The sequence below is a fragment of the Halichoeres trimaculatus genome, unplaced genomic scaffold (assembly GCF_033239565.1).
Source record: "Halichoeres trimaculatus isolate MK-OKI-2021-1 unplaced genomic scaffold, fHalTri1.1 fHalTri1_scaffold_1, whole genome shotgun sequence".
Classification (NCBI taxonomy): Eukaryota; Metazoa; Chordata; class Actinopteri; order Labriformes; family Labridae; genus Halichoeres; species Halichoeres trimaculatus.
In genome coordinates, this window is record NW_027437179.1 from 40,636,792 (window position 1) to 40,649,286 (window position 12,495).

At 36.8% G+C, this 12,495-nt stretch overlaps 1 protein-coding gene across 8 annotated transcripts in view; it reads left to right on the forward strand.

The window, feature by feature from the left end:
- The window catches only part of slmapa (sarcolemma associated protein a), a 90,272-nt gene extending 79,144 nt beyond the window's left edge, over positions 1-11,128 (forward strand). For 5 of the 8 annotated variants that reach the window (XM_074698899.1, XM_074699065.1, XM_074699149.1 and 2 more), the window contains one exon: positions 7,305-11,128. In XM_074698899.1, coding sequence (XP_074555000.1) covers positions 7,305-7,400 — 96 coding nt within the window. In that variant the 3' untranslated portion in view covers positions 7,401-11,128. Of the gene's footprint in view, positions 1-977; positions 1,066-7,304 lie in introns of all 8 variants that reach the window. The other 3 variants (XM_074698841.1, XM_074699310.1, XM_074699230.1) reach the window with 1 other exon arrangement.
- The last annotated feature ends 1,367 nt before the right edge of the window (positions 11,129-12,495 follow it).

A 12,495-nucleotide genomic window follows, 5' to 3' on the forward strand; every position in this document is an offset into this window, starting at 1 on the left:
AAAATTTTAAATAAAAAAATAAAACTTTATTTTGAAAAATTGCAAAACTTTAAAAAATGAATTTAAATAATTTTACAAATAATAATTTGAGAAACAAAATACATTTGCAGTAATTTTAAAAATTTGAAAAACTTAAAAAATGAATTTAAATTATTTTGCAAACTAAATTTGTTAAAAAATAAAAAAGTAAAAATTGTAGTAATTAAAAAAAAAATTGTAAACTCCAAAAAAAAATTAGTATTTATACTAAACATGAAAAAATGTCAAAATTGCGTTTTTTATCCAATTTGAAAAAATGTTTTAAAAAATCAACATAAAAAAATGCAAAAAGTTCTTTGAAAATTGCAGAAATCTCAAAAAAATTGAAAGATTTATTGCATATTTAGTTCAACAGTTAGTTTTTATTTGGCAGGTTAAATGTATTTTACAGCGAAGACATAACGTTCAGTGATGTGCGCGTTTTTTTTTGTTATCACAAATTGCGCGAAAAGAGAAATTTTGCCGCACTGCTGCAGGTGTCAGACTTTGCTGAAGGAATTTTTTGTGTTCTCAGATCTGTGAAGTTTTTTAAAGATGATTTTACTCTGAAATATTCAACACTTTTTAAAAACTCAAATTAATCCTAAAAACATGTCATGGTTTTTAGTTTTCATGTGAAAGTCACTGAGCTGACCTCCAACAGGATCCTGCTGCTGTTACACAGCGTGGTGTCAGGTGGTGGTTCTTCTTCTGTGGTGTTCGGTGGATGTGGCTGTCTAAATGTGCAGCGATGGTGGTGTTGCTTCTATTGAATTTGCTGACTGGATACGAAGACTCCCTCCTCCTCCTCCTTCTCTCTCCATCTCTTTCTCCCCCTCCCTCCCCTCCCTCCTCTCTGGCTGTAGCTGCTCCATCCTCCATGTTGGTTTATGTTTGATTTGCCGGCTGATTTCTTCTTATCCCTCTCCTCCCCCTCCTCCCCCTCCCCTCCCCTCTAGCCATCCATATTGCAGCCTGTCCAAGCCATATTCATTGGCCTTGTCCTGGCTCTGCTCTACTGGTGTTTCGGCCAGTTGTGGTAGAAAGGTACACACCGACATGACATCAGTCTGCTCTTTTTGCTCTTTTTTGCCTCCTCTCTGTCGTCTCCATGCGTGCATCATCTGTGGAAGGAAAGATGGCGGAGGTGAAGTCACGGCGCTGATCTGAGAGGAATTCAGGGTACTGTCGCTTTAAGACGGAGGCTGACCTGTAGCTGTTGTCGTCTTTCTGACAGCAACAGACGCAGATGTTAGAGTTAAATGTTTGGAGACAAAACCGTCATCGTACCCTGAATTCTGATCAACGCAGCACCATCTTCACCTCCCAAGCTTCCCTTTCAGAGCGAGTACCATCCTCATCATCTTCATCACAGCGGTCCGTCTGTGCGCTCTGCTTCGAGCGGCTCTAACTGCATGAGTGTGTCCGTCTGCCTGTCAGTCACATGTTTCTGCTTCAGCTGGAGTTTACTCTGAGCTCTTAAAGGGACAGGCTCCTCCTGTCCACACCTCAGCGTCTCTTTAAAGGGATATTTCACCTCTTTTTTTTTTCTTCTCTGAGTGAGAAACAAAGAAAACTTAACAAACCTCATAGAAGAGGCCTCTTCCACTCACAGTTTGTTCACAGATTGAAGTCACTGAGGTGCTCTGATAACTCTGCGTTACCTTCCTGATAGTTTTGCTAACACCTGAGTGTCTTTCTTTGAAACTTAATCAAATACTAACTCAACAATCAAAGCACAAACAGCTTTACTTACACTTACACACTCTGTAGTTACGACAGGATTAATATTGCTGTAAGTAAACTGTTACACATTTAATAAAATATTAACACATCAATACAAAGACAGAATCAAACAAAAACCAAACCTGCTTTTATTGACGTTTTTTCTTCTTTAAACCTGCTCCAGTTGCTCAAAAATAATCTAACCCCTAAATTGAATTCTCATTGCTTATAATTGAGATAAAACCTTCAGTATGTGTAGTACTGGAATAACTACCTGGATTCAGCTTGAATTAATACACTTTAATGTGTTAAAATATCAAATCAGTCAAATAAAAACATTTTTTAAATCATGTGGATACTCTAAAGTCTTTTACAAGGACCAAACTATATTTTCACTCCTCAAACGTCTACGGCGCTGACTTTATCAGGGAAGCAACTCAGAATTCAAATGTTAAAATAAATTAACTTCCAAGCTAGAGCTTACTACAGTCAGAAAATCAAACCTGAAGCTGATCTTATTGACATTTTTGTTGATTTTTACTAAGACAAAGACACAAAGGAGCTAGTCTCACTTATAAAAATCAAAGATTCAATCCCTCAAATTTATTCAACAAACGAGGTCAGATTATAGACTAAATCTAAGAGGAGAAACTAATGCAATACTTGGAAAAATGGATTAAGCTGACTGTATTTTAGGACATGTAGACAGCCGTACTGTTTTTATGCTTGATTTCTTTATTTGAAAAAAAAAAAAATAAGACAACAAAAATAATGTTAAAAAAAAAGGCCAAGACAAATTTAGCCGAGATGCTACCTCGATAGTCCTCTAGCAGGCTAGCTATGTTAGCCAGACATGAACTGTTGCATGTGGTCAGGGGCTCATAAATTTGCAAGAAAATTTAACAAAAAAAAATATTTCAAAAATTAACTTTTTTTAATTTTTTTGAAAAATTTTGAAAAAAAAACAAAAATAACAAAAAAAGGAAAAAATGAATTTAAATAACTTTAAAAATAATAATTAAAAAAAATTGCAGTAATTTTCAATAATTTTCAAACTTCAAAATATTTAGTTTTTTTGCTAAACTTGAAAAAATGTCAAAACTGCATTTTTTATCTCAATTTGAAAATAATGTCAAAAATTTAAAATAAAAAAAAATTGTAAAAATCTAAAAAAAAAATGAAACATTTTATTGTAGGGCTGCAACAACTAATCGATTAATTAGATTAAAATTGATGATTAAATTAATTGGCCACTAATTTAATAATTGATTTTCATTTGGCAACTATTCGCGGGTGTTTTGGTGCATGAAGTTGTAGCTTACAGTATGTTAGTTCGCAGGAGATGAGCCCGCTGTCTTGCCGTAGGCTACTGAAAATGAGTCAGTGGCCAATTATATTTGCAGATTCAGCACTACTTCCAAGAAAGAGGAAGCTGTAATAAAAAATTACTGAAGGAAAAATGCTTTTTATTTTCTTTATTGCTGTTTAGAAAATACCTCAAACAATTTTAAGGGAAAATTGTAAAGGAAAGTGCAAAACTGTGTCATTATCTGATTCCTCGATTAATCATTTAAATAATCGCCTAATTAGTCGATTATGAAAATAATCGTTAATTGCAGCCCTAATTTATTGCAAGATGTGATGCATATTAAGTTCAACATTTGTTTTTTTTTCAGGTTAAATGTATTTTTCAGTGGAGATTGAGACTTAGATGTTCAGGACGTAATGTTTGCAAATAATTCTGCAGGAAGAGCTGCACCGTGTTGTGTTGGAAAAGATAAACAGGGTTACAAACAAGTACTTTAAAAGTAAAAACATGGGAGAAGAAGAACAACACGTCTTCTACATTCCTACGTCACCTGAAAATCCCCAAAATAGTTTAAACGGCAAATATTTTTCTACTCAGTGTTGATACCTTACAGTTAATTTAACTTGAGCTTTTGAAAGTTGAGTCACAACTTTAGTAAAACCTATAAAGCAAAGACATTATCAGATATTCATTTCAAAATGTCAAACACTTAAGTGACATGACTTTTTTTATCTCTGCTATTGTTTGTGGGGATTTGGCGCCCCCTGCTGATAGATAGAGTGTAAGTTACAGCCCCATGTAAAGCTCTCAACGTCCAAAATTGCTGATCCGGATCTGGTTAATTCAGTTGTGTGTTTCTCTGAAAAACTGAGAAAAGTCAAAATTTCTGTAATGCATCTGAAGATTGTTCAAAAACAAACTCCCTTGAATTAAAATTATGAAAATCTTCAGCAGTAAATTTACAAAAATCAAAAAACAAAAGTTGCAAACTTGCACAATCCTTCCTCCCAGCTGTTACTGTAAAAAGGGGCGGAGCTAACCGTCATTTGTTGTTGTCAGCAATCCTCGAAAGTGTTAAAATCTACCTTCAAAACAGCAAACAGCAGCCGTAATGTGCAATAACACCATCCACCTCTAGGGGCAGTGCATCAGAGTGCATGTTGCTGTTTCTACACAGAAAAAAGAAGAGTAAAAATAATCCCATAAACTAGTTTATCTCAAGGATATTTTTCACCAGGATAATCTCTGAGGATCGATTAAACAAACTTGTGAACAAACTTTGAGGAGAAAGAGGTCGAGTAACGTCCACAGGTAAAGGTGAACCCTTTAAACAGACCAGCTCTCACCTTCATGTCTGAACTAACACCTTCATCATCATCATCGTCTCTTCACAGCTTCCTCACTTTCAGGGCGTTGGTGCTTCTTTTTCTCTCATCCTCTCCATCTCTGGGCGAGCTCTTCATCGTTTTTATTTCCATCTGTTTCCTCCAGTCTGCTGCTTTAACCTGACTTATTCTTCTTTTGATTTTCCTGTTTTATTTTCTGACTCATCTTTTTCTCACTTCAGGTTTTGAGTTTTTCCATCCAGCCTGATGTTTCATTTCTTCTTCTTCTCGTTTGAAATCATCCGTCACTCTGTCCATCTCATTCGTCCTGTGTTTGTGCTCGTTGTGTTTGCTGCTCGTCTGTTTATTTTTGAGAACATGTGACCAGAGTTTCCCTCGTATGTTGTGAAGGAAAACTGGTCTGTAACTTTTTCTGCTTTTCTACTCAGGTAACCTCCTCTGCCTCTTTTACTTTGCTGCTTCCTCTTGTGTTTTGTTCTCTTTTTTATTTACCCTTCCCTCTCCTGAAGTCCCAAAAGATAACGTTTGATTTTTCTTTAACATCAATGTAGATGTCTGGTTTGTTTTTTCTTTTTTTATGACTGCAGGAAGAAGTTCAGTCAGACGTTTTTCTGTGAGGTCGTCTGTAAGGAGACATAACTGCTCAAAAATTAATCTATTTAAAGTCATTGCACTACACCTCCAGACCAGTAGAGGGCAGTAACAAAAAGACGGAACTTATACAAAATATATGATGCTTTAAAAGGGGATGAACTCTAGAGTCAAAGAGGATTCAAAATGTCTGAAATGATCGACTTGAATCGAGAAGGTGGGTTTTATAAAAGCCATAGCTGGGAACGATCGACCGGTGTTTCAGTTTAAAGTGCGACCCAGTTCACTGGAGACTTCTGATGTTGCCCTCTCTGAAGTTTTTGGATCATCTTTAAAAACTTTTTTAACTCAAAGCTGCTCTACTGAGAAATAAAAACCAATCAGAAACGTTAAGCTTTGTAGCCCCGCCCTCCAAACTTTCCCAGATCTTGTAACTTCATAGGTTCATGATTTTTGGGATGCAGATTGGATTTAGATTACAATTCTTTGAAATTTTAACCTTTTTTTTTGGTATTAGCTCACTTTTTTAACCAGACACGTTTTTAACTAAATCTATAAAAAGACTAATCTGGAAGAAAATACAGATTTTAATTCTGTGTGGACGGATTCATTTAACTGACAACGAGGCAGCTTGATTGCATGACTAATTTGTGGAAAGACATTAGCAAACAAAAAAAAAGATGAGTTATCAAAAATTCAGGTACTCTTTCAAAAATGTTCAATTTATGCAAATTTATCAAATGGTATTAATTTTTGAAATTTATTCTATCTGGAATTTCATTTTTTTTAAATTATAGAATATTTGATTTCTTTTAAATTGTGGCAATTATGGGAAATTTAAAAACCATTTAAGTTTTTTTTTGCACATTTTTTAAATATTAATTTTTCTGAAATCCTTGATTTTTTTTGTTTCAATTTTTTTGTTTCAAATTTATTAAAAATAATATATAAAGACTTCACATGCACAATTTCATAGATTCCCCAAACTTCTTGTTTAGATAATTATTTACTAGATTTTAACTTTGTTCAGAATTACATACCCTCTATTTTCTTTATTGTGACATTAAAGTAGATTTTTTGGCTCCAGAATGACTTAAAAAAAATGGCTCCTATTAAAGTAAAAGTTGCAGGATGGTTCTCACATGTACAAAACTAAATATCCTTAAATTTGAATGCAGACATGAAGATAGAAGAAATATAGTAAGGAAAACACACACACACACACACACACCAGACCACGAGGAAAAGTTGAATGATGATGATGATGTCTACAAACTACATCAGGAGCAATTTTTTCTCAGCTTCTCACAACTCGTGAGTTGGAGATAAACATTTCGCCCTCTGCTGGAGAAAAGCAGTAACTTTATTTTCCAACCCAGCTATAAACAAAGACTAAAATAAAGGGGGAAAAAAAATTCTGATATAAAAAATTGTGAAAAACTAATGTGAATTGATTTTTTTTCTTCCACCAAAGTAGAAACTAAATTTAGAAAGTTTAAATTGTGTTTCTTGTTTCCCCTAGTATGGGCCATGGAAAGATGAGTAGTTCTTTATTTTTCTCCTTTTTTTTGACTCAACACCACCTCTGAAATAAAGCAAATAAATACTAAAATAAAAAAGGTTAAAATTAGAGATAAAAGTAATCTTAAAACTTCTTTCATCTCATTCTTTCGACTTAGTGTCTCAAAGTTGCGTCTTCTTGCGTCTGATTCCGACTCCCTGTTTTTGTTATCATTATTAGCAAGTCTCATTTTTTAATATCTGGCAAAAACAGGATTCTGTAAAAACCTCCAGTATGAAACAATGAAGCTAAATGCATAACTGCAGTTCCTAAAGTGTCCACTTGAGGCCAACTGCAAAAGTAGAAGAATCTCCATCATGTCCCACATTGAAATGCACATTTTTACAGTAAATTAAACATGTTAACACCTGTTTAAAAAACTAAAAAGAAATAATAGTGAGAAAGTCAAGCTGGTGATGTTTTGTAAAAAACTTTTCCAAAACTCTTTAAACTTTTTAACTTTGACCGAGCTTTGATTTCCTTTGATGCCGCGCAGAGATTTAGTCGAACTTGCAGGAAAAACAAAAGCAGAAAAACGACCTTTAAGATAAACAAACATCAAACGTTTCTCCGTCGTCTCCTCAGATTTGTTTTTAATCTTTTGGACTTCAGGTTTCTCCTTTTCTTCGCTCCTCCTCTCTCCTCTCTCCTGTTTCTCTCTGAGTGAAAAGTTCAGCTCTGACGATCAGACTGACCTGATTTTTTCTCTCTGTGTTTTTTCTCATGTCTCGTCGTTGTCGTCTCCGTGGAGCAGAGCGGCTGGAGTCCCTGGATGCCGGTCATCGCAGTGATGGTCGCCGTGACGGCAGCCGTCCTCTACCCAAACCTCTCCAAGAGCAGCTCCACCTAGGACACACACACACACACACACACACACACGTGGACACGCTCTACACACACTCGCACCCCGCGAGCTGCGAGGGGAGCGTCACTGCTTTACTTGTATAAAGTCTAATTGTACATAATTGTAGAGGGAATATAAAGGTCGTGGTTTCTACAGAGGATCAGATACTTTTGGTTTATTTTGTTCCCGTGTGTTTTTTTCTAGCGGAGAGGGAGTTTCGTTGTCGTTTTTATTCTCAGCGCTCTCTCTCAGCCGTGGTGGGGGCTTTTTTTTCGTTTTTTCGTCTCTCTGCTGAATTCTGGGTAACGAAGCGTTCTCGAGCAGGCCGAGCTTCCACACGTTAGAGAAAAACCTGCCAGAGGTGACGTTTGTTGGAAGTGAACGCAGCATTTCCCAGCAGCCTCGGCCCAGCAAGGGACACAGACTCAAAGATCTGCACGCCATGGCGTAGATTTTATAACCAGCGGTGGTTTTTTAACAGCCTTTGTTTGTCCATCAAAATCTTCAAAGTCCTTCAAACCAGCTCAGTCAGTCAGTCTGTTTTCATTTATAGATTGATTTCATTGTCTATTAAAGCTCCTGTGAGGATTTTCCCGGATGTGTTGCATTTGGCGCCCTCTGTTGACAAAAAAAGCCTATTAATGTCCTCTGTCTATGACTCCAAAAAAATCTCATTTGAGTTCATTTCCCTGCCTAAAAAAATAAATCTATCGCTTGGAAAACCTTTAAAAAAATCACTTCCTGTTTGACACCTACCCCGTGACGAAGGGGACTAGTGTTTTAAATCACCATCAAGAAATTAATCTGTTGTTTTCTGATCGTCTGGTTTGCCTGTTTTGCTAATAAAGAGACATTACTTTTAATTTCAGGGTTTTTTTATCTCAAGAGAAAAAACTCACAGGAGCTTTAATATTTGCTGATATTCGACACCTGTGAATCTTTAATTTTGGCAACTTCTGATCTTCACAGAATTGAAAACTAGATCAAACTCCGACATTTTCTTTATTTGGCTGTTACTCTAAGATAATTTAATTTAAAGCAACTTTAAAGCACCATTAAAGGACCACATGTTCCACCTGAGCTTAAAGCTCCTTTGGCGATTTTCTTTTACGGCCTTAAACATCCTGAAATTAACCACGACGTCTCTTAATGACCTTTAGAGGCAAACAAGATCATTAACAAGAAGAGAGGTTCTTTAAATTCACTTGTTCTGAAGTCTAAAACCGCGACAGGTAGGGGGTAGGTGTCACCGCAAGTGATTATAAAGCCTCTGCAAGAAATCTTGCTACGTGAGGACTACAAAAAGGGAGGTTTATAATTTTTGTTTCCCTTTTAAGGATGCACAAAACCCTAAAGACAATTTTGTCCACATGGGGGTGCTGAAAGCGACACGTCCTAAAATCCCTTATAGTAGCTTTAAAGCTCTAGATGCCTATGAATTTGTAAATTTGTCAATTTCTGATTTTCAGGGGATTAAAAACTGAATCAAGCTCCCAACGTTTTCTTTATTTGGCTGTCACATTTAAATTATTTAATTAATAGCAACTTTAAAGCTCCATTAAAGGACAACATGTTCCACCTGAACTTAAAGCTCCTCTGTGGAGGTTTTTTTTTTGTACTTCCGCCAATAAAACAGCCTGAAATTAACCGTGACGTCTTTTAATGACCTTTAGAAGCAAATAAGATCATCAACAAGAAGAGTGGTTCTTTAAATTCACTTGTTCTGAAGTCTAAAACCGCGACAGGTAGGGGGTAGGTGTCACCGCAAGTGATTATAAAGCCTCTGCAAGAAATCTTGCTACGTGAGGACTACAAAAAGGGAGGTTTATAATTTTTGTTTCCCTTTTAAGGATGCACAAAACCCTAAAGACAATTTTGTCCACATGGGGGTGCTGAAAGCGACACGTCCTTAAATCCCTTATAGTAGCTTTAAAGCTCTAGATGCCTATGAATTTGTAAATTTGTCAATTTCTGATTTTCAGGGGATTAAAAACTGAATCAAGCTCCCAACGTTTTCTTTATTTGGCTGTCACATTTAAATTATTTAATTAACAGCAACTTTAAAGCTCCATTAAAGGACAACATGTTCCACCTGAACTTAAAGCTCCTCTGTGGAGGTTTTTTTTTTGTACTTCCGCCAATAAAACAGCCTGAAATTAACCGTGACGTCTTTTAATGACCTTTAGAAGCAAATAAGATCATCAACAAGAAGAGTGGTTCTTTAAATTCACTTGTTTTAGAGTCTAAAACTGCGACAGGTAGGGGGTAGGTGTCACCATAAGTGATTATAAAGCATCTGAAAGAAATTCTTGCAAAGTGAGGACTGCAAAATGGCAGGTTTATAATTTTCTTTCATTGTTAGGACGCACAAAACCCTAAAGACAGTTTCGTCCACAGGGGGCGCCAGAAGCAACACAGCCTAAAATCACTTATAGTAGCTTTAAAGCTCCGCTGTCTAGAAACTGCAAAGTTTATGAGCAAATGCTTCAACAAATCAACATGTCGGGAAATTTACAACTGATTTAAAAACAACAAATCTGTGACGGGACGTGTTGCACTTATTTCTCAAACACAAACATGTCCTCTACAGAAAAATAAACTGTTTTAAAGAGATTTAAAGAAGCAAAGATGAACGTTAAAATGATTGTATTTGGTTTATACTTAAAGATTGTACAAACTGTACGTAAACCTAAAGTCAGCTGTACGAGCACCTAAAGCACAACCAGTGCCTCCTGGATCAGGTCTGTGTTCCTCTCTGGACCCGGGTCTGCTGGGAAGTGCCCACATGGAGGCGGTTTCAGGGAGTCCTGCTCTGCTCTGTTCTGGTTTTAGTCGGCCGTGTTGGACGTCTCTCATGGCGTTTTCTCTGTTTTTGTTTCTGTTTTTTTTCAGGGGAGTTTTTTTGAGGGATCGGGGTGAAAACTTGAAGCCAAATTGTTGAAATAAAATTTATTTTCTGTTGAGTTTTTAAATTTTGGGGCACAGAAAAAGGGGTCGAAGTGCCTCTGATGTAACTAACACCACAGTTTGTGTATGTGTGTGGGCAGACACGCACAATGACACACACACAGTTTCTGTCACACACACACAAACACACACTTTGAGCTGTCAGAGGTCTGGGATGACTGTTTTGGCTTTTCGAGCTGTACCGCAGCCGGCCAGCAGGGGGAGCTCGCACACACAAACACACCTGCGTACTTTCATTACGACGTTAGCCGCCTTAAAGTTCCAGACGTTTTCTTTGGTAGCTCTGGCGCCCTCTTCAGGACAAACCTTTCACTGCAGCTCAGACGAAGCTTCCTCTGCGTCTCCTCAGACAAACCTGAAACACTTTGGACCTCTGCAGAAACGTTTGTGTGTGTGTGTTTGTGTGCGTGGCCGAGCAGGAAGGTGTGTGTGTGCGTTCACACTCTGGACTCTTGAGCAGCGTTTGTCATCGTTCGTGTACTCTGTCTTGTCTCCGTGTTTAAAAAAAGAATAATAAATACGAACAAATATTCCTGATGTTTAAGAGAAAACACTACAGTACAGAGAGAGAATTGTAAAATAAAATGTTATTGAATGACGTGCTACTAGACTTATTTTGTTAAAATCGTTTAGAGATATGAGAGGGAGCTATGTAGAGGATACAGTATGATGACGAAGATGATGATGATGATGTATTGAATATGCAGAGAAATGTTTGGATTAAAGTTGTAGCAAGCTGACCCACCACACCTGCCTCCAGCGCCTTCATTCATTCACTCTAAAACTAAAAATGTATTCTTTTAATCTCTTCTTGGTCATTTTTTTGTTTTCTAGACTCATTTTTGCAGGATGCACTTTCATTCCTCTCTATTGGTTTTCCTTTTTTTTTTTTTTTTCGGGATCCTCCAAAAATTCCTGGGCTCTTGAAGAGGATTCAGGATTTCACGAAAGTCAGATCTGGTCTGGCACAAGCTACTCAAGATTTTCTGGCTCTTGCAAAAATGTATTGTAGTCTCCCAAAAGTCTCTCGTGAAGATTTTACCGAACTCAGGATCCTGCAATTATTACCCTGGTCTTGACAGAGATCTAGAGAATCTAGAAAAAAAAAATACATACATTTTTAGGAGTTACTCTGAGTCTTTCAAAAGTTTTTGGGACCTTGCAAAAGTTTTTTTCAAAAAAATCAGAGGATCACCCAAATGCTTTGGTTTTGCAAAAGCTTCCTGAGATTCTCTGGATCTAGTAAAAATGTTTTGGAAGTTAAGAGGCGACAGGTGTTAGCTCAATCAGTCAGTCTGTTTTCATTTAAGATCGATTTCATTGGCTATTAAAACTCCTGTGAGGATTTTCCAGGGGGGTGTTGCTGTTGCCGCCCTCGGTTGACAGAACAGGCCTACTCATGCCCTCTGCATATGACACAAAAAGAAATCTCATTTATGTTAATTTAGCTGCCCTGAATTAAATCTACCGCTTGGAAAACCTAAAAAAAAATCATTTCCTGTTTGACACCTACCCTGTGACAGAGGCGACAAGTGTTTAAAATCACCATCAAGAAATTAATCTCTTGTTTCCTGATCATCTGGTTTGATTGTATTGCTAATAAAGAGACATTACGTTTAATTTCAGGGTTTTTTTAATCTCAAGAAAAAAACTCACAGGAGCTTTAATTTCTACTAATATTTGACGTCTGCAAATTCTCAAATTTGTCAACTTCTGATCTTCGGGGATTAAATAAATAGATCAAACTCCAACTTTTCCTCTGGCTGTCATGTTAAGATAATTTTACTTAAAGCAACTTTAATACACCATTAAAGGACCACTTGTTCCACCTGAACTTAAAGCTCCTCTGCAGATTTATTTATTTTTTTTGTATTACCGCCAATAAAACAGCCTGAAATTAACCGGGACATCTCTTTATGACCTTGAAAAGCAAACAAGATCATCAATAGGAAGAGATGTTTTAATGTCTAAAACTGCAACAGGTGGGGGGTAGGTGTCACCACAAGTGATATTACAGCTTCTGAAAAAAAATCCTGCTAAGTGAGGACTGCAAAAGGGGAGTTTTCTAAAAAAAAATTCCCTTTCAAGGACGCACTAAACCTTAAAGGCAGTTTCCTCCACAGGGGGGCGCCAA